Source organism: Mus caroli, chromosome 2 (genome assembly GCF_900094665.2).
Source record: "Mus caroli chromosome 2, CAROLI_EIJ_v1.1, whole genome shotgun sequence".
Taxonomy (NCBI): domain Eukaryota; kingdom Metazoa; phylum Chordata; class Mammalia; order Rodentia; family Muridae; genus Mus; species Mus caroli.
This window is the reverse complement of record NC_034571.1, coordinates 20,698,944-20,721,117: the sequence shown is the minus strand read 5'-3', so window position 1 is coordinate 20,721,117 and position 22,174 is coordinate 20,698,944. Positions and strand designations below refer to the sequence as shown.

Below are 22,174 nucleotides of genomic sequence, written 5' to 3'. Positions count from 1 at the left end.
AGGTTGCTGTGTGGAATCAATCTTGCATCCCTAGGATAAAAATCTCTTGATCCTGGTGATATATCTTAACTTCTGTTTAATTAACTTTCTGGTGTTTTGTATAGATTTTCTTTTTTTCTTTCTTTCTTTCTTTTTCTTTTTTTTTAAATCTCTGCACTAGGGATAGTTGTTTCTGTGGGGTTTGATGCTGTGGCTGTTGGTGGTGTCAGTGCTGATATTTTAGACCTGGCTTAGGAAAGTGTTCTCCTCCCCCTTTAAATAGTTTTAGAAATACTGGCATTAATCTTTAAAATTTTGGAGAAATTCAGCCATGAAACTGCTGGGCTCTTGTTTGTCAGAAGACATTTTCTTTTCCTTCACTGCAAGTTCATTGTTATTTCGTGGACTCCGGGTATTCTATTTTTATTATTATTATTATTATTATTATTCAACTCTTGTGGGTTTTAACTGTCCAGAAAGTCTCCCATGTCTCGCTATCATGTGACTCCCCTACCCCCCACCCCTCCACTGGTCTCTATTGATGTGTGTTTCTGTGATGTCAGTTCATGTGAATCTACTCTGTGCCTTTGTTTGGCTTGTGTGTTTTTACATCTTTTTTAGGTTAATTAAAGTGTTGTTCATCTTTTCTAAAAATTAGCGTGGTCTTGTTCTTTTTCGTTCTTATCCATTTCATTTCTTTCTCTTCTGATCTTTATTAGCTCTCTTTATTAATTTTGGGTTTTGCCCTTTTATTTCCTTAGTGATATATTGTGAGTTTACTTGAGACTTCTAATTCTTGAGGTGGTTTGTTGCCATAAACATCTTTCTTAGCTCTTGATGTGTTGTATTTTTATTTGTTCTAGAAAATGTGCATGTACTGCAGAGTTGACATCAGATGTCTTCCTTAACTCAGCTCCACTTCATATAGGGTCTCTGATTAAATACTAGAGCTTGAAGACTAACCTAGCCTAGCTAGCTAACTTGTAGTTGGGATCCCTTCGCTCTGTCTCCTGGGTGCCAGTATATAGCCAGGTTGCCGTGCCAACGCTACGTTTACACGGATACAAACTCTTGTTGTCCTGTTTGTCCTGGAAGAAGTTTGCCTCCTAAGCCATCTCCTCAGTTCCGATTTCTAGGAAATAGTTTACTTTTCTCTTTTGTTTCTTCATTGGCCTATTGGTTGTTTAAGAGAATCCTGTTGAATTTCTTTGTACCTAATGCCATTTCTAAAGTTCTTTCTTGTTGATTTTTAGTTTTATTTCATTGTTGCCCTTGGAGATACATGCTGTGGTTTCAGGGTTGTTTTGGGGGTGCTTCAGGGGAGGTAAAATTATTTGGGGGCTGGAGGGATAGTTCAGCAATTAAGAGCATAGACGACTCTTTCAGAAGAACCAAGTTCGAGTCTCAGAAACCATGTTGCATGAGGGGAAGGAGGTGTCACAGCCTCCTGTAACTCCAGCTCTTGTGTACATACACATAATGCACATAATTAAAAACAAAATAAGTCTTAAAAATGTATTCAGACTTACTTATGATCTGGTCTACAGGTTGTTTTCCATATGTGGTTGTGCAGAATTTACATTCTGCAGCTCTAACGTGAAGTGTTTTGTAAATGTATGGCTTGTTCATTTGATCCATAGTTCAGTTAAACTCCACTGTTTCTGTGTTGATTTTGGTCTGACTGAGATCATCAAATGAATGCTATGAAGCCCCCAACTACACAGTGTTGAGAGTGTTTTCTGTTCCTTAAAATGTGATATTCATATTATATAATCTGTTCTATGGTATTGGGTACATATATATTTATAATTGTTATTTTCTCTTGTTGAAATGACTACTATGTCATATAACGACCTTTAACTTTTCTTTTTAATTTTCTTTCATGTGTATGAGTATTTTGTTTACGTGTATGTCTGTGTACCACATGCATGCCTGGTGACTGAATGCCAGAAGAGAAGCATTTCTATCCCTTGTAACTGGAGTTAGAAACAGTTGTGGGCCATTATGTAGGTTCTGTGAATCAAACCTAGGTCCTCTAGAAGAGCAGCAAGTGCTTGTAACCACTGAACCATCTTTCCAGCCTGGTTGGTTTTTATTTGTTTTACTTAAAATCTATTTTATGTAAGTATAACAACTTTCCTGTCTGCTTATTTGAACTATGTGTGTTACTGAAATACATTTCTTAATTGGCAGCCTATCATCAGATCTTTTTTTAAAATCCAGTTAGTGTTTTTTTTTTTTTTTTTAATTTTGTGAATTTATTCTCTGTTTAAGGCTGTTATTATTGAGGACATAGTCCTGCCAGCTTGCTCCTCATTTGTCCCATTATTATAGATCGCCTTTTCATTTCTGTGTCTGTGAGGTTTTTCTGGATCTCTGTATGGACAGACTTTGTTCCCCTTTCATCTTGGACAGTCCTTTTGAATGCTTTCAGGATAATTATCTTGTTTGCTTGTTTGTTTCATTTCTAATACTTGTTCTCTATGGCTAGGCTGTGGCCAAGGTCTCAGTGTTGGTTATCTTGAAAGTCTGTGTTCCAGCTTCCTTTCTTGATGGTAGCTATTGGGGTGCACATTCTCACCCAGCAGATGGCTTGCAAGGCTCTGGCTTTCTTCCAGCACTCTGTAGAGACCATTTTACTTTCACCTGGATTCTTAGGTCAGAACCTGCTGTGATATGATTGGGATTCCTCTCTGTGGGACTTAATGATTTTCTTTGGCTGTGTTTTGAGATTCTTGCTGAGTGTTTGATAATATAAGCCTCAAAGACTCTTTGTTTTTGTTGGTTCTTTTTTGGGGTCCTTTGTGGCTTCCTGATTCTAGTTCAGAATTTGTAAGCTTTTCAGTACTTATTTCTTTGAACAAGTTTTGTATATTTTTTCCCTTATCCTTCTAAAATAACTGTACATGTAATTGTTGTTTCTCTTCATGACACCAAATTTCACAGAAAGTTTTGTTTTTTATAAATATACATGCATGTTTATGCACACTTTGTTGTTCTGTCAAGCTTAGAAATTCTTAGTTAAGTTCACAATGGTATTTTTAAAATCTATCTGTAGTCATTTATTGTCTTGTTTTGGCTATGGTTGAGCTGCTCCCTATGCACAGATCGCAGATCTTTTCTCACTAATACTACTAGGTGCTGTACTGACATCTGTCTTCCAATTACTCATTGGGATGTCTCCTGCAGTAACAAAACTCTGGTTTCTAGATACCATGCTGAGCTTGACGCATTGACTTCTGAAACTTCATATGTGATGTTTTGCTTAGTCTTGGTTGCATCAAAAACTGTTCTTTTGCCTCAGTGATCTGAATTTGAATTCTCTTATCATTATATTTAGGGTCATTTTCAATCCTTCAGGTCCATGACCTTTGACACTTCCCCATATGATCTCCAGAAGCATCCCCCATCTGTCTTAACTCTCTTCTGCTAGGATTTTTCTACATCGGGGTAGGGTCTTATGGATTGATTTCTGGCCATGGTCCCTCTGGGAATATGGCTTGGTACTGTAGTATGTTCATTGCTATTGTTGATTGCCAACTTGAGAAAATTTGGGATCACTTAGGAGACAAGCCTATGAGGGGTTATTTAGATTAGATTAGCCTCTGGGTATACCTGTGATTATCTTCATTAGGTTAATTGACATGGAAAAGATCATCCCTAAAGGACGACCACATTGTTCTCTGGGCTTGGGATGGAAACTACCTGAAAGAGAAGCAGCTTCTTGAGCACAGGTGTCCCTCACTGTCTTCCTGCTGCCACCAACCTGCAGTGGGCTCTGGAAGGAAAATAAACCCTTCCCTCCTTAAATTGCTTTTCTCAGTGGAAAAATACTTTTTATATTTTATACAATATATCTTTGTCTGTTTCTGGCCCTACCACCAACCACCCTGAGGCACTCAACAGGCAGTATGGTTCACTTTCATCCAATTTTAGCCTCTACAGTAGTACATATTCTTTGGTATCTAGCTTCATTTATTGCAAAACAACAACACAATAACAACAGAAAAGCATAACATAAGAATCAAATGGGTATATGCAAAAAAGGAGGAAATTCAAGTGAGTTCTGACTGAAGCTCAGTATCAAGACTAGGGTTGTTTACTTTATGTTCCAGGCTCCCCACACATCATCTTTTGTTTTTGTTGCTTGAGGCCAAGTGGTGCTTCCTATCTCTGTATGGTTAGCTTGTATATGGGTGAGTCCTCCTTTGAACCCTCTGTTAAGTTTTCACCACCCATGGGTGGTGCCTTGTTCGCCTGAACATATTACAAAATGAACTGTGTGTCTGGGTAACCTTTTATATATAGGAGCTCTAACAAAGAGCTGTCAGTCTGGCTAAGTCTGGCACAGCTTGTTCACTCCTCATAGGTACTTGGGCTACATCCTGCAGTGTTTATAGTGCCATTCTTTTTATTATTATTTTATTTTATTTTATTATTTTTTGTTTTTTGGCTGTATAGTGCCATTCTTAGGTGCTCTCTATTTTTGTGTATGTTTCACCCCCCAACCTAATCAGTATCACCAACATTTTCCAGGAAGAACAATAGAATATATTTGTTTTTAGTTTTTCCTGAGTGCAGGGGTGTTGTTCCTCCAGATCACAGCATTTGTGTAGTGCCTTTGTATTTGCGATCACCCACAGGCTTTGGTTAGAGTCCCCCACTGTGATGGCTCTTCAGAGTCTTTCTCTGGGGTGCTCTCAGTGAGCCAGACTGACTCCAGGATTCTTTTCTTTTGTAAAATATATTTTAACTTATTTTTTAAATAAATGGTTAGATCTAGAAGTATTTTGCCTGTATGTATGTCTGTGCGTCACATGCATGCCTAGTACCTGGAGGCCAGAAGAGGTGTCCTTGGAGCTAGAGTTATAGTTTTGATAAACTGCCATGTGAGTGTTGGGAGTTGAACCCAGGTCCTCTGGAAGACTAGCCTAGACTAGACTAGTTCTCTTTTAACTACTGGGCCATCTCTCCAGCTGCTAGGACTCTTCTTATTTGTTGTGCTAACTACTGTTATGATGATGAAACATGTTTACAAAAGCAACTTAAGGTAAGGTTGAGTCTCCTAGAAATGACAGAGAAGCTATACTCATAATACTTCCACAATTTATGACCTGAACAATGACCGTATTAATAGACATGCTAGCACAGAAGCAGGGAATCTCATAGTGTCCTGCTCCTAGGCAAAGAACTAGACAAAGCAACTAATGAGTGCTGGGAAAGGGAGATTTAATCTCTCCAGGGGATGACTCTCTAATGGTTTATCTAATACAAAGTGATCGGTCATCAAACATACAAACAACACCAAAAGGACTCAGCTGGCTTGGTTGGTTGGTTGGTTTATGTTTTTGGAGCCAGAGAGTTTCTCTGTGTGGCCCTGGCTGTCGTAGAACTCACTCTGTAGACCAGGCTGGCTTCGTACTCAGATATCCACCTACCTCTGCCTCCCAAGTGCTAGGGTTAAAGGCATGCGCCACTACTGCTTGGCATGAGCAAGTTGTATTCATATATTTATGCACATAGCCAGGAGAAGGAGGAGGAGGAGAAAAGAGATCATCAGTTTGAGATTGAATGAGGCAGAGGTGTAGGAAAGGTTAGAGGGAGGGGCAGTGGGCAGGACTGGGGCAAGGAAATGGAGGAGTGCTATAATTAGATTTTTTATTTTTTATACTTGTTCACTTTACATCCCCTTCATTGCCCCCTTCCTGGCACCCCCACCCACAGCCCTTCCCCCATCCACCCCTCCTCTTCTGAGGGGGTGGAGGCTCCTTGGATATCCCCACCCACCTCCCTTGGCATTTCAAATCTCTTTGAGGCTAGGAGCTTCCTCTCCCACTGAGGCCAGTCAAGGCAGCCCAACTAGGAAAAAACATATTCCACAAACAGGCAACAGCTTTTGGGATAGCCCCATTCCAGTTGTTTAGGGTCCACATGAAGGCTGAGCTGCACATCTGCTACATATGAATGAGGAGGCCTAGGTCCAGCCTGTGTCTGTTCTTTGGTTGGTGGTTCAGACTCTGAGAGCCCCAAGGGTCCAGGTCAGTTGACTCTGTTGGTCTTCCTGTGGAGTTCCTATTCCCTTCAGGGCCTGCAATCCTCCCTCATATTCTTCCATGAGTCCACAAGCTTAATCCACTGTTTGGCTGTGGGTGTCTATATCTGAGTCCACTGCTGGGTGGTGCCATATGCTGGGTGGACAATATGCTCATGACTACAAGCATAGCAGAGTGTGCTTTGCATAGTGTTAGGGGTTGGTGCTTGCCCATGGACTGTTTCTCAAGTTCAGCCGGCTATTCATTGGCTGTTCCCTCAGTCTCTGCTCCACTCCAAGTGCCTGCGTTTCTTGTAGACAGGATAAATTTGGGGTTGAAAGTTTTGTGAGTGAGTTGGTGTCTCCATCTGTCCACTGGGGTTCCTGTCTGGCTACAGGAGGTGGCCTCTTCAGGTTCCATATCCCCTATGTAGGTAGTCACAGCTAAGGTCATCCCCATTGATTCTTAGGAGCCTCCCTTACCCCAGGGCTCTGTCTTGTCCTGGAGATGCCCCCACCTCCTCACCCCCATCAGTTGCAGATTTCCATTCATTTTTATAACAGTCTAGCCATCTCTACTGTCCTTCCCCACACCTGATCCTGAACCCCCTATTCCCCTCCCTAACATCCCTCCCTTTTAAGTGAGATTCAAGCTTCCTTGCTTGGGCCTTCCTTTTTTGGTTTTTCGAGACAGGGTTTCTCTGTATAGCCCTGGCTGTCCTGGAACTCACTCTGTAGACCAGGCTGGCCTCGAACTCAGAAATCCGCCTGTCTCTGCCCCCTGAGTGCTGGGATTAAAGGTGTGTGCCACCACCGCCCAGCGGGCCTTCCTTCTTATTTAGCTTCTTTGGGTCTGTGTAGTGTAACATAGTACCTGTATTTATGGCTAATAGCCATTTTAAGTGAGTACATACCATGAATGTCCTTTTGGAACTAGGTTACCTCACTCAGGATGATATTCTCAAGTTCCATCTGTTTGCCTGCAAGATTGATTCATTATTATATCTTTGTTTTTAATAGTTGAATAGTATTCCATTGTGTAGATGTACCACATTTTCTTTATCTGTTCTTCACTCGAGAGATATTTGTGTTGTTTCTAGTTTCTGGCTATTATGAATAAAGCTGCTGTGGACACAGTTGAGCAAGTGTCTTTGTAGGGTGTTGGAGCATCTTCTGGGTAATATACCCAGGAGTGGTATGGCTGTATCTTGAGGTAGAACTATTCCCAGTTTTTCTGAGAAAATTCCAAATTGATTTCCAAAGTGGTTGTGCAAGTTTGCACTCGCACCAGCAATGGAGAAGTGTCTCTCTTGTTCACATCCTCAACAGCAAGTGCTATCTCGAGTTTTTTTATCTTATTAGTCAATCTGACAGGTTTGAGATGGATTCTTAGACTTTTTTAAATATTCATTTCCCTGGTGACTAAGGGTTTTGAACATTTCTTTAAGCGCTTCTCTGCCATTTGGATTCCTGTTGAGAATTCTGTTTAGTTCTGTACCCCATTTTAAAATTGGGTATTTGGGCTGCCGATTTGTCCTATTGACGGTGTCCTTTACCTTACAGAAACTTGGCAGTTTCATGAGGTCCCATTTACCAATTGTTGGTCTTAGAGCCTGAACCATTGGTGTTCAGTTTAGGACCCATACTTACCACTCTGCACAAAACTCAAGTCCAAGTGGATCAAGGATCTCAACATAAAACCAGATACACTAAATTTCATAGAACAGAAAGTGGGAAATACCCTTAAATGTATTGGTACAGGAGGTATAATTAGATTCTAATTAAAAGTTAAAACAGTTTAAAGGAAGGAAATGTTATTCTGGCTTACGGTTTGCATCATCATGGAGGAGAAGCTTGTAGTGGCAGGAACTTGAGAGATACCTGATCCCATTGCATCTCCAGGCAAGAATACACGTTGAATGCTCACTCTTCTGAGCTCACTCTTGCACCTCACGCCCAAAGGCTGTCTCCCCGGTGATTCTCAGTATCATCAAGTCGACAGTTGAGATTATCATCTTACTTGGTAACGAGACAAGAAATCAGCCTCAATCAGCACAGAGCCTATTCAGGGCAGATTTGATGTTCACCTGCTTGCTGCTATGAGGCCTTTCTTTACTAGACAGAGATCCTCTCTTTATGCATTTCTATGTTTTTCTGATTGTCCATGGCTACTACAGCACTGTGGCTCCTGTTACGTGTTGTTTGGCCGCTCCTCAGGTATTTGGGGCTACAATCTTAGTCCCATGGATGGAAGGCATTCTAGTCTACCTTTGCTGAAAGTGCTCTTGTAACATGTAGCTCTCCCTATTCTTTTGCCAGTGTTGTGGATACTCATGGTCTGGCCCCTGGGCTGAGAGAACAGTGATCACAGAAGCACCATTATGCCTGGTTGCCCATCTAGTAGCATTAGTCAGTCTGTGGGTATCTACTCATTGACAGAGTTCTGCTTTCCAGCACTTTATTCTTTTGTCGTATTTCCTGCTGTGCCTGGAGGAGTTCTGGAGGGTAACTGACTGGTTTGCAGAGGAGATGACTTTCTTGCCTTGATGAGAGACCTTCATCCCACTTTTCCCCTTTCCCCTCCCTCTCCTCCTTTCCCCTCCCCCACTGTCACTGTCCTTCTTAGACTTGCACCCTTACCCTCAGTCAGGACTTGGGGAAGCTATGGAAGCAGGTCATGCCAATACCATGGTGGTTTCAACACTCCATATCCAGGATTCATTCATTCATTCATTCAGTTCTGTTTTTCTCCCCCTCCTCCTCTTCCTCCTCTTCCTCTCCCTCTCCCTCTTCCTCTCCCTCTTTGTGTGTGTGTGTGTGTTGTGATGGAGGTGTGGTAGAGTCTAGCAGTGAAGAATATATTTCTTTATTTGAAAATCTAATTAGCCACTTGGTGGGCCTTACTTTTATACCCCCACCACCTTATACTTATTTGTTAGCATTAACTGCTTTGATGTGTGGCTTTCCTCTGCCGTCAGTGCTTTTGGCAGCTAGACCTCGCTGTGGTCACTTGATCTCCGGTCTTTGTTTTGTGAAGAGCTACAGTTCTTCTTTTTGAAATCTCTTTTTACTGTTGACAGCAAGAATGTCAGTTTCCTTAATCCCTGTGAATATTTACTTTATAAGCTATTAGTCCTTGTTCTTTGTCTAAGAGGCTAGTGGAGAATGCCGTGGAGAAGGCTCAGATGCGAGCATTTGACTCGCTCTCGGCCGCAGCTGACATCACGTGTCTTCCCTGGCTGTACTTGTCTGTTCATCTGCCTTTTTTATTGAAAAAGTTACAAATTATTCTAAAAGTTGTATCACTTGAAGCTTTTTTTTGTTTTGTTTTATTCTGGAAAATAATATTTTGCAAAACCGGCTAAATTGATGCACTGTCCTCTGCCCTCCCAAATACTTTTCCCTCCCGTGAGTTGAGGCTCTCTACTCCCTTTCTTAGACATATCTATATCCTGCTGTGCCTATATGTCAGTTAATTTAGAAAGGATATCTAGCAAAGATACTCTGCTTGAGCTAGAGCTTGATAGAATAATTGTGCCTGTCGGTGTGTGGGACTGTGTGTGGGCTGTTATCTTGCACGTGTTGGGGCTAGACTTTGAATCCAGGGCCTTGTTGGTGCAGTGTGGGTACCCTAGCACTGAATAGCTCCAGCTTTAGTTACTATGTCTTGAATGCAGTTTTGAAGAATCAGACAGCTGGTCAGTAAAACAGTATTAGTGTTGTTTGTTAAATCTCTTCACGACAAATGCAGAGCCTCACAACGCTTTTACTTCCTGGGAAACTGACTCAGCCCATCTAAGTCATCTTTGTTTTACTAGGCGGGTGCCAATATTGACACGTGCTCAGAGGACCAGCGGACCCCACTGATGGAGGCTGCAGAGAACAACCACTTGGATGCAGTGAAGTACCTCATCAAGGCTGGAGCACAGGTGGATCCGAAGGTACCCACCCAGTCAGGTTCATATTCCTATTTCATGTGTAGATGTTTCTTAGATGAAGAGGGAGCAGTTTCTCCTTGAAACACTGCAGGAACTTGTTGCCAGCAAGACATTTGCCCTATTGTTTAGCAGAGCTTTTGTACTTGATATAGTAGTTCCTTTTCTGTCAGTAAAGATTTAGTTTGGCTCATGATTTCAGAGGTTCTGCTTCATCAAAGTGTAAAAGGCATGGCAGAATTGCAGCAGGAACTTGCTGACTAGAGCAGGAGAGGATGTAAGCTGGGCTCAGGAGCAGGTATAACTGCCCAGGCTTCTCTCTGATGACCTGCTCTGCTAGCCAGGCTCTACCTATGAAAATTTCACAAATTTTAAGCTAAGAATAAGACTTTGGGGACATTTCAAATGTAAAATATAAATATGTGGTGATTTGGCTTGCTAGTAAAGATCTCCTGGTTACCACTGGACCTATATCTGTCCAGTAATAGACAAATCAGCCAGAAAGGAGATGGCCATAAAGGTTTTGTTCCCTCTTTGATTGTGTTGTCCCTCTTGTTTGGAGCAGTTAGGCAAGAAGAGAAATGGAAGATACCCAAATTGGAAAGAGGACTTAAATGTCTCTCAGTTCACAGTTACTGTGATCTTAAGTGTAGAAACATAATGGATCAACAAAAGTATTGTTAGAGTTAATAAAACAATTTAACAAATAATAGGACAAAGTTGGCATAAATAGCAGTACATTTTTCTCTATATCTCTGTTTTGTGTTTTGTTTGTTTGTTTGTTTTTGCTTTTATTTTTGTTATGGGGTCTTATATAACTGTGAGCTTAGAACTTGTTATCCTCCTACTTCAGTTTCCTCAGTATTGGGGTTACAGGTGTGCATCACCGTGTTCACTTTATATTTCTATCTTTTTTATTTTTTTAGTTTTCCGAGTCATGGTTTCTCTGTATAGCCCTGGCTGTCCTGGAACTCACTTTGTAGACCAGGCTGACCTCGAACTCAGAAATCCGCCTGCCTCTACCTCCCGAGTGCTGGGATTAAAGGCGTGCACCACCACACCCGGCTATTTCTATCTTCTTTAAGTTATCCAAAAGGAAGTTGAGTTAATTTTATTTACAGTTACATCAAAAAGAATAAAATACTTACAAGTATGTTTAAGTACTTAACCATCAAAGAGTATCATTTAAGTATCAAAGAGTGAAAAAGCTTGCACATTGAAAACTCAAGCAGGGCTGGTGAGATGGCTCAGTGGGTAAGAGCACCCGACTGCTCTTCTGAAGGTCCAGAGTTCAGATCCCAGCAACCACATGGTGGCTCACAACCATCCACAACGAGATCTGGCGCCCTCTTCTGGAGTGTCTGAAGACAGCTACAGTGTACTTATATATAATAAATAAATCTTAAAAAAAAAAAAAAAAAGAAAACTCAAGCAATCGTTAAAGGAGATAGTGTAGTATATAGCTCAGTTGGAAGGAAGAGTGTCTGTCTCAGCACCATATAAAACCCTGTACACAGGTTTACACCTTCTAGCACTTGGGAGGCAAAATCAGAAGTTTTAGGTTAGCTTTGGTTACATAGTGAGTTTGATGGCAACCTGGACTATTTTCAACCCTATCTTAAACAAAACAAAAACAAAAAGAAATGGGAGGTCATCCTTTGTGTGTACATATTCTATGTAATTCTTATCAAAATTCCAACCAAATACAGAAATATCCATTCTAAAGTTGATGGAATTTTTTTATGAAGTCTAGAATAGTAGAACGAGTTCCTTATTTCAGAACTTATTACAAAGCTACATTAATGAAAATGGGGGTAGTTCTGGTATAAGCATACAGCTATAGGCTTGGCTTGGTCTTTATGTGGGTTCCCCCACAACTGGAGCAGAGACTGGCCCTGACTCTGTTCCTGGTTGTGGATCCTATTCACCTAACTGAGCTGCCTTGTCTGGCCTCAGGGAGAGAGGATGTGCCCTGTCCTGCAGTGATTTGATGTGCCAGGGTCTCTTGGTACCCAAGGTTGTCCCCCCTCCACAACCCCCACATACAGCTTTTTGGAGGGGAAGAGAAGGATGAGGAGAGGCTGTGATGGGGATGTAGAGTGAATAAATAAATTAATTAATTGGGGGGGGGAATAGATGCAGAGCAAGGAAAAAAAAAGAGAAAAGAAAAAAGATAGAGCTTTAGACCAGTAGAATTAGATGAACAAAATCTCAGAAATAAACCATTGCTGTGTTGTTAGTTGATTTATGACAACTATTTAGCAAATGGTGCTGGGAAAACTTAGTATTCATATATTGAAGAATGTACTCATACGATACATACACAAAAATGGATTGAAGAACTAAACATAATAGCTGAAATTATATACTTTGTAAGGTAGTAAAACCCATGGTAACAACACTCACTTTACAGAGGTAGAAGGAGTGTTACTCAAAGGCCAAACTAGGTTCCATAGTGAGAACCTCTTTCAAAATAGTGTACTTCCTAATGGCTTGGTGAGTAAGCAGTTCTAGCCGTAGGTGTACACCCAAGCAATACAAACCACTGTGAACAGCACGGCTTATTGCAGTACTCCCCCTAGGAATAACTTACTTATCCTTTATTTTGCATTAATGAGCAAGTGCTCTATCTATTCAACAGACATCATCCCTGGGACAGTCAGGGGCAAAGCATAGAGATGTGACAGCCCAGGTAAACTTTGGGGATATAAAGCTAGATACAAAGCATAAGTACCACAAACCTCCATTTATATGAAATTCCCAGAGAAGAAAATCACAAAGTGTGGCTTAGATGGTCTTACTAGCTGTAGAAAAGAAGATTTGTACATCTAAGATTTAATGGGCCTGTGTGATGGCACACTTGGGGGGATAGAGACAGGAGGATCTCTGAGTTCAAGGGTGGCTAGGGTCTATGTAATGAGTTTTAGGGCAACTGTAGCTACATAGAAAGACTCTTTCAAAATAAGCAAACAAACAAACAAATACATAAATTCCAAAATAATAACAATAATTTTAAAATAGTAGAAAAAAACCCTAGAGGGCTGAGAGTGTAGCTTATTTAATAGAGTGCCTGCCTAACATGCTCAGATCGCTAAGTTTGATCCCTAGTACCACATAGACTACCATGGTTATGGTAGGGACAGTCTATAATCTTTACACTTGGAAAGTATAAGAGGTTATCCTTGGCTATAGAGTGACTTCAAGGGCCAGACTTGGCACATAAGACTGAAAACAAAACATAAGAATGTAATATTTTATGGCATAACTATATAAATAAACAATGTAAAGAATAGATGTCAGTCAGTGGTAGAGTGTGTGCCTAGCATTTCTTTGTGTGGCTCTGGATTCATCCCTAATACCCCTCCCTGGTGTAAAATTATTCTTTTTCACATCAGTACTTGTTTGTTTGTTAATAAAATGTGGCCATAACCTGTGTAGACGTAATCACATCCATTTTCATATCAAATACGATTATCACTATTACTCTGGTATTAAATACTATTCTTGGGTCTTAAAAGGGGGAGTGTTGTTTTCATCTAGAACAGTTGGGAACCTACAAAGCTGCTATTTACGAAGTGTTGAGGTCAGCTATCAAGACTAAGAAGTGTGTGAGTGGGTTGTGCAGCAGATTTTAGTACAGCAAAAGAAAGGGTGAGGGAAACTCTTTGAGTATTCAAACGTTATAAGACCCCAACTACCTAACACATATACAAGCCTGGTTCCTCAGAAAGACAGCAGAGAAAACCTAATAGGAAAACAAAAAGTAGGGTGAAGAACTCATGATCATGAGTTCTTATCAAAGAAAACCAGTAATCCACAGATGTAAGCAAACAAACAAAAAAGCAACTCAATAAAACCTAAGTAAGGCGAACAAAGAGTACTCCACACTCAGATACATCATGCAGAAGCAGGGAAGACAAAGAAATCTTGCAGGTTGCCTATTGGCAAACACCCTGAGCTGCTACCAACTTGGCCTGCAGTGGTCTAGACAAGGATTAGAAGAGGCTGCTGTCACTGTACCAGAGAAAGGAGTCTTGAGAAGAAAAAGCCGGGCGTGGTGGCACACTCCTTTAATCCTAGCACTCAGGAGGCAGAGGCAGGCGGATTTCTGAGTTCGAGGCCAGCCTGGTCTACAGAGTGAGTTCCAGGACAGCCAGGGCTACACAGAGAAACCCTGTCTCGAAAAACAAAAAAACAAAACAAAAAAAAGTCTTGAGAAGAAAAGACAGCCCAGAGAAAGTGTCCTTTTAGAAACGAGGTAAAACTAGGTGTGGTGGCACATGACTATAATCCCGAGCACTCGGAGGCAGGGGCAGGTGAGTCTCTGAGTTCAAGGCCAGCCTGGGCTACACAGCTAGACACTGTCTCAATAAAATAAACACAAAAGCTGTTGTTTAAACATCTTTCTTTTTAATAGTTGAGATTTTATTGATTAAGGATCAATACATAAACATTTCAGTTTGTGCACAGTTTTAACAGATGTACCAAAGCACCTGAGAGACCTGTGTTCTGCTTCTTCTAAAGCAGTTATTACAGTGATGCTCCATCCTAAAGCCTGGTGAAGAAGGGTTCTCCTTTCGAGGTCTCACAAAGCATTATCAAATGACAGTATCTTAACTTCCTCACATTCACATTTTGACATATATACTGCATGCTCAGGTTTTTATTTTTCATAGCATATTGTTACAACTGACCACCACAAATATAAATGTTAAAGATGCTAGTGAGAATTTTTCTTTTTCTTTTTTTTTTTTTTTTTAACTTTGTTTGCTAGGGTTTTTTTTTTGTTTTGTTTTTTTTTTTGTTTTTGTTTGTTTGTTTGTTTGTTTGTTTTTTCTGTTATTTTGAGATTGGGTCTTTCTATGTAGTCTTGACTGTCCTGGAACTAGATGAAGCTGGCCACAAACTCAGAGATCTTCCTTCTTTGCCTCCCAAGTGATGAGATTAAAGGTATATACCCTGCTTAGCACACAGTTTTGACCAGACAAGGATCAAGGAGTAATTTTATTTGTTTTTTAAAGGAAACAGTTTTAGAAATAGGAGACTAGAAGTAATTTAAAATACTTAAAACACATTAAGTATATCACTGAGATTCCAAATTGCTGTTAAGTATGCTTCTTCGTATTGTAAGGTGTAAAACTTACCTTTACCTGGAATGGTAAGCTGATTCCTAAACTGGTCCCAGCCTGCTATGGTTCAGTGTCCCACTTTCTCTTCTGGTTGTACCAAATTGAAGTGAGTGATTACCCTTTTTGAAAAAAATCATTTACATTTAAAAAGTGGAATGAGGTGGGATTCTCCTTTTTACAATGTTTCTAGTTACTAAAAAACTTGCGGGCTGGTGAGATGGCTCAGTGGGTAAGAGCACCCGACTGCTCTTCCAAAGGTCCAGAGTTCAAATCCCAGCAACCACGTGGTGGCTCACAACCATCCGTAACGAGATCTGACTCTCTTCTGGAGTGTCTGAAGACAGCTACAGTGTACTTACATATAATACATAAATAAATCTTTTTTAAAAAAACAAACTTGCATTCAGAACATAGTTGGTAAAAATATTCCTCTGGGTTGTACAAAAATGGAGATGGAGACATCAATAAACACAATCATGATTAGTTAAACTTGTCTTCTACCTCTCCGGAGCCTCCTGATCTCAACCTTTCCATTTTCTGCAGCAGATCTTAGTGGCTTGGCTGGCCGCTGAAGCCTAGTTATTCTTTGTTTCTGTCTTCTGTTTAGTTCATTCTTTTTTGTCTGGTGACTTATCCTTAGCTGGGCCTCTTTTTGCCTTTGTTTCCAGTTTGTCAGGAACAGATTTAGCCAACAGTCTTGATGATGTACACTTGAGCTTTTCCTTTAATGCCCATTCTGAGCTGACCTTCTTCTTGGGTGTCGTGGTACAGAGGACCTGTGTGACACTGAGACCTGTTACATGAGTCTGCACTGCACCCAGACTCACTTCTTTAAAACTTTGAAAAGACAAGAAGCTGTTTAAAACAAAGATACATATGATGGAGTTTATACAGATTTACAAATAAATCATACATTATTAATAGTTCAGAGAAAGGTAGTGTGCAAATGGAATAACTTTGTAGGGTTATTTTACTACTGTATAAGTAGACTAATTAGAGGTGAACAATGCTTTTTAAAATATTTTTATTTTTTAAGATTATAATATAATTACATCATTTCCTCCTTCCCATTCTTCCCTCAGGACCGCCCCTCCCTTTTCACATTCATGATTTCTTTTTTCTTTAATTGCATACATACGTGGGTATGTAATACACACACACACACACACACACACACACACACACACACACTCCTAAGTATATAAAGACAACCTGCAACCTGCTCAGTTTGTGTTTTAGAGCTGACCCTTTAGTATTTAGCCAATGTATGGGCTATTTCCTGAAGAACACCTTTCCTTCCACTCTCTGCATCCCTTAGTTTTCTACAATTCTTTGTCTAGGTTTAAGTCTTCATGCGCTTTCCTGTCCATTAGCATGTCTATTGGTATCGTCCTTGTTCAGTTCATATTTTGGCAGCTGTGTTGTTGAGACTTCATGGGTGTAGCTTCTCTGACATTTCTAGGGGACATAATCTCACAGCCAACTTCATGTTTCCTTAGAATCTTTCCACCCCTTCTGCAGTACTTCCTCAGCCTTTCGTTGTGTTGTAGATATATCAATTGGGACCAGTCTCTACGACTCTGCAATGGTTATGGTTCTCTGCAGTGGTCTCCATCTCTTGCAAAGAGTTTTCTTGGTGAGGGTGTGAGAACTCCTGTGGGTAAATATTTTGAATGTAGCTATTAAATATGGTGATTTAGTGAACGTTTAAGGGTTTATTTTTATTACCGTGTTGTGTCTGTATGTGGGTTTATGCATGAGAGTGCAGGTGCCTAGGAAGAACCAAAGAGGGCATCAGATCCCCAGGAGCTGGAGTCACTGCGGGTCAAGAGCCCTGAAGTAGACGAGACGGACTGATGCTGGGAATTGAACTCATGCCTCCACCAGAGGAATCACTAAGCCATTGCCTTTTAGCGCTAAAGATAAATAGCACTAAAAATAAATACGTTTTTTTTAGCGAAAGTACTAAGAAGTAGACTTAAAGGGGAAAAAGTGCTAGCAGAGAAAATAAAGTGGAGTCTGGAAAACAGTTTCTGTAGCTGCCACAGCAGAAGTAGTAAAGCAGATGAGACTGAGAGCAGCGACAAGTAAGTAGACCGTGCAGAGCACTTGTGCCAGCAGTCATGGCTGCAGGCTGCTGAGCACCATCACCTGTAATCCAACCCCAGGGCATCTACCTCCATGGGTAAATGTACAGCAATAGAAAAAAAGGAAGACAAAATGAATGTTACATGTTATCTTCATAGATGAGAATCACTACATTGAAGTAAAAAGGGGTTGTGGGTTGATGCACACTATTATAAATTATACAAGACCCCTGCTATTGTATTATAGAAGCATTGAGATACATCAGCAAACTGGATAGTAAGAGTTACTTGGGGATGGGTAGGTGAGAAGGTAAGGAAGCTGTGCAGATGTTTCCATGGTGGATGTAAAATAAAAAGACAGTATTACTGATGACTGGACAGTGTACCACAGCCTTTTTTTACCAGAAGCCTCTGCTATTTGCTGATTTCATGTCTTAGTCCTGTGAGTTTTCTTTGGCTAAATTACTCTCCAGTTTACCTTTTAAGAACCACCCCTCACTCTCTGGAGCATGAGCACACGTGCACACACACATAGACTCCTTGATAGCATGAAGTCGTGTGTGTGTGTGTGTGTGTGTGTGTGTGTGTGTGTGTGTGTGCGCGCGCGTGCGTGCGTGCGTGTGCGTGCGTGCGTGCGCGCTACCTGCCTACTGTCTAGTACATCTGGCTAGGAATCCTTTCTGCTATGTATGCCATCATTATTCTTAAAAAATTTCCAGTGTTAGGGCTGGAGAGATGGCTCAGTAGTTAAGAGCACTGGCTGCTCTTCCAGAGGTCCTGAGTTCAATTCCCAGCAAACACATGGTGGCTCACAACCATCTGTAATGAGATCCGATGCAGTCTTCTAGTGTGTCTGAAGATAACAACAGTATACTCATTATACATAAAATAAATAAATACATCTTTAAAATTTTTTTCCAGTTGTTGATTCTCAATATCAGTGACATATAATTGTGTATCCCAGCAGCTCTTACGAAAGATGGGCATCCTAATTCATATCAGATGTATTGATATGTGTTCATAAGTGTTTAAACCTCAAGTGTTGGGACTCTGAGAGAGAAAGTTAATAGAGATAAGGTCATCACAAAAATGAGAGTGGGGAGAATTGTCTCTCAGAGCAGTGGCCAGTATATTCACAGAATCCTTGTGATCAGTGAAAACAGGCAGAAGAGCTAGGCCTGGCCCAGTGGCTCTACTCACTTTTTGTTGTGTGGGTTGTTTGCCCGTTCTGGAGCTTCTTGGTTGGTGTCTTCTTCTTATTATTATTATTATTTATTGTCAGGTAGTATGATGAGTATAGAATCTAGGAGGAAGCAGAATCAAAAGCTAATGAAATACTCCCAGCAGCAAAGGACAGAAGCAGTAATATGGCCGAATTACATCTGTACATCAAGTTTGTCTATTCTTTCCACCTAGTTTTAAATTCTCTGCATGCGAATGGCTCTTACCATCCACTCTATTTTCCATGTGCTCTGTGACCATGGTTAGCTCTCCAAAGTCCTTTAAGGTGCAGTTGTAGACTGGACAGGACACATGTTCATGTTGGAACTATTACTGGAAGGAGTTGGTAAAGCATGCTCATTATGTCAAGAGGCCTGGGGCTATTGAGTTCAGGGTGAGTAGAAATGGGCCAGTTCCTTCATGATGATATATGAGTTGTATAGGTATATGTGATTGGAGCAGGGGTTTTTCCAACTTAAGGGTTTCCCTAATATAGGGACAAAGGACTTGAGTCTTAACTATGGGCTTTTGAGACAGGACCCTGGCTGTTCCTCTTAGCTTGGGTTCAGTCGAGTGGATTTGTTGACAGGACCTCCTTTAGGCTGAGAGCATAACTTCTCTGTGTTTTGCACCAAGAACTAAGTCATAAATAGTTTCTCTGGATTGAATGACATTTGTATTGCAGGACGCAGAGGGCTCCACATGTTTGCATTTGGCTGCCAAGAAAGGCCACTATGATGTGGTTCAGTATCTGCTTTCAAATGGACAGATGGATGTCAACTGCCAGGTAAAGCCATTTTCCTGTACAGTGGCATAGCTGTTCCACCTCCTTCTTCATTTATCTCCTACTCTTAATTTCAGATGCTTAACGGCCCACAACCCCCTAAAGGCCTTGTCTTAGTTTGTGTTGCTGTGATAAACACCATAGCCAAAGTAACTTGTGGAGGAAAGGGGTTATCTGATCTTATAGGTTATAGTCCCTAATTGATGGAAGTCAGGGTGGGGACCTGGAGGCAGAAACTGCAGCAGAATCCATGGTAGACTACCACTTACTGCTTTATTTGCTTAGTTTGCTTTCTAATATATTCTAAGATAATATACCCAGGGTAGGCCCTTTCACATCAGTTATGAAACAAGAAAATGCCCCACAGACTTGTTTATACAACCTCTGACAGAGACGTTTTCTCACTTGAGGTTCACTCTTCCCAGATGACCCTAGCTTATATTAAGTTGACTAAAAATGGCCAGCACAGGCCTCATCCCCATATTCTCCTCTTGCTTTGTAGGGCCTCTGTGCAATACTTGGCTAATGGTTCCATCCTTGATATTCTGTCAGGCTTCCTTCCTGTCTGTTCAGAGTCTCCCAAACTCCCATACCCAGAATAGCTTCTGTCCTTCTTGAGGGTACCTAGGCCTCTTTCCCAGATCTGGCTGTGCTTTGGCACTGCCCTCTATCGCACTGTATGTGCTGTTTGCTAACCTGCCCCACTCCCCTCAGTCATAAGATGGTGTTTCACCAATTCTGTGATTTATGCTGCATTGTTGGTGCTAGGCACACAATAGGTGTCTACAAATACATGTCAGTCCAGTAGATGATCTAAAAGAGCTGGCTCCAAGACTGTCCCACACACCATTGTAGGGCCCTTTGATCCTTGTTATGGCTGCATTTCCATCTCCCTCATGTCCCTGTGTGTCTTAGGGTTTCTATTCCTGCACCAACATCATGACCAAGAAGCAAGTTGGGGAGGAAAGGGTTTATTCGGTTTACACTTCCATACTGCTGTTCATCACCAAGGAAGTCAGGACTGGAACTCAAGCAGGTCAGGAAGCAGGAGCTGATGCAGAGGCCATGGAGGGATGTTACTTACTGGCTTGCTTCCCCTGGCTTGCTCAACCTCCTCTCTTGTAGAACTGAGACTACCAGCCCAGAGATGGTCCCACCCACAAGGGGCCTTTCCCCCTTGATCACTAATTGAGAAAATGCCTTACAGCTGGATCTCTTGGAGGCATTTCCCCAAATGAAGCTCCTTTCTCTGTGATAACTCCAGTCTGTGTCAAGTTGACACAAAACTAGCCAGTACACTGTGCCATTTTGCTTTAGTCCTGGCTGCTTGTACTGTCTTTTTTCATGGTCTGAAAGTAGCATGGTCTGATTTATTTTAACTGCCCTTAGCAGTAACCTGTTGGGTGACTGCGAGGCATTCTATTCTTGTCACTCTGGGCTAGTGTTTATGCAGCATATGTGCCCTTATGTTACTACTGCCTCTGATGATGCCAATAGTTGACTATAGAGAGATCATCTTCGTTTGTGGAGGCTATGTGTGTCTACAAGGACATGCATGTGTGGGTGGATAGGGAGCCCTTTGAAGGTGTGTAGGAGGAGGTTATCTTCCCACCTCCAGACTGATGAGTGCTAACAGAACACTCAGCTCCTGCAGGATACCTTTTCTGTTCTAAATGAAATACTTTCATTGATCTCACCATAGTGATAGGAAGGCCATTCATGAGATCTTAATAGACCTTACAGAGTTAGGGGACAGGATTGCTCTTTCTCTCCTGCTGCTCTTCTAAAAAAAGGCAGTGACAATTTCGTCTGTGTCTGATATGTCTATCTGCTGGTTGGTCTTGTGCTTTGTCATCCACAGGGCCATGAGCAAGAATGAAACCTTGTATTCATTCTTCCCACAAACCTTGCTCTGGGTCCTTCCCGGGTCGTTTCAGGCTGACTGGATGTTCAGTCCTAACAACAGTGTTAGCTGAAGCTCATCTTCCCTACTTCAGAGGGGCTGGGCTGCACCTTTGGTGGGAGCCAGTGCCTGCATTGACTTTCCAGAAAACTTTCTCTGCCTTGACTTTCTCTGAGGACCCCTAGTCCTGAGCAAGCTGCATGAAGTCAGTCATTCTCTCACTTGCTGTCTGGTGATGATAATATTTGTCTCTTACACTCAGGATGATGGTGGTTGGACACCTATGATCTGGGCCACCGAGTACAAGCACGTGGATCTGGTGAAGCTGCTGCTGTCTAAAGGTTCTGACATCAATATCCGGGATAATGTGAGTTTTTCATGGTGCTTTAGGAACCTTAAGGAAAAGCCTTTTAGAAGGCCAGAGGAGCCAGGCCCCTGAGCAGCATCTCCTTCTGGAGGGCTTAGATCTCTGAAGTTGAGTTCTAGCACATGATGGTTATTTTGGCCCTTTGTAGTCAACATCTTATTGACCCAACATAGATCTTGTACTGGATCCCTGCAAATCTGGCCTGGTAAGAGTTCATGGGTGTGTAGCTTGTGTGAATCAAATGCCCAATCCTTTTCTCTTGACTCATGTCCCTGACTGACATGACCTAGGGGAGGAGCCCAAGAAAAACCACTAGGAACCAGGTCTCATGTAGGGGTCGTGACCTGAAAGAGAAAGAAATGTGAATGATCTGACCTAATACACTCTGTGGTGCCTAGTTTTATAGAGTCAGAGAAGTAGTTTTGTTATCCCTGTAGATATTATGTGACTTTTTCTGGGGATAGCTGAACAAATGTCCATTCATCCCAGCTAAGGTACTGATTTCAGATCCAGGAAACAATTGTACCCATCTGTTGCTAAAATTCCTTGTCACAGAGATGGAAGCAGTGTCTATCTTTGTAAGGTCCTAAACAAGCTGAGCCATGATTATACCATTGTTGTTTACTTTGGGGTGGGTTCTCCATCATCAGTATTAACAAGACAATTGGCCAGAGGCTTATCTGATTGGGATAATTCCTTAATTGAAATTCTCTCTTCCTAGGTGATTCTAGCTTGTAT

General features: G+C 41.4%; 1 protein-coding gene across 9 annotated transcripts in view; it reads left to right on the top strand.

Moving 5' to 3' along the window:
* Nucleotides 1-22,174, top strand: part of Ehmt1 (euchromatic histone lysine methyltransferase 1) — a 134,247-nt gene that overhangs the window by 90,202 nt on the left and 21,871 nt on the right. For 8 of the 9 annotated variants that reach the window (XM_021185975.2, XM_029469706.1, XM_021185967.2 and 5 more), the window contains 3 exons: nt 9,829-9,951; nt 19,068-19,169; nt 21,332-21,436. In XM_021185975.2, coding sequence (XP_021041634.1) covers nt 9,829-9,951; nt 19,068-19,169; nt 21,332-21,436 — 330 coding nt within the window. Of the gene's footprint in view, nt 1-9,828; nt 9,968-19,067; nt 19,170-21,331; nt 21,437-22,174 lie in introns of those variants that run through there. The other variant, XM_029469719.1, reaches the window with a different exon arrangement.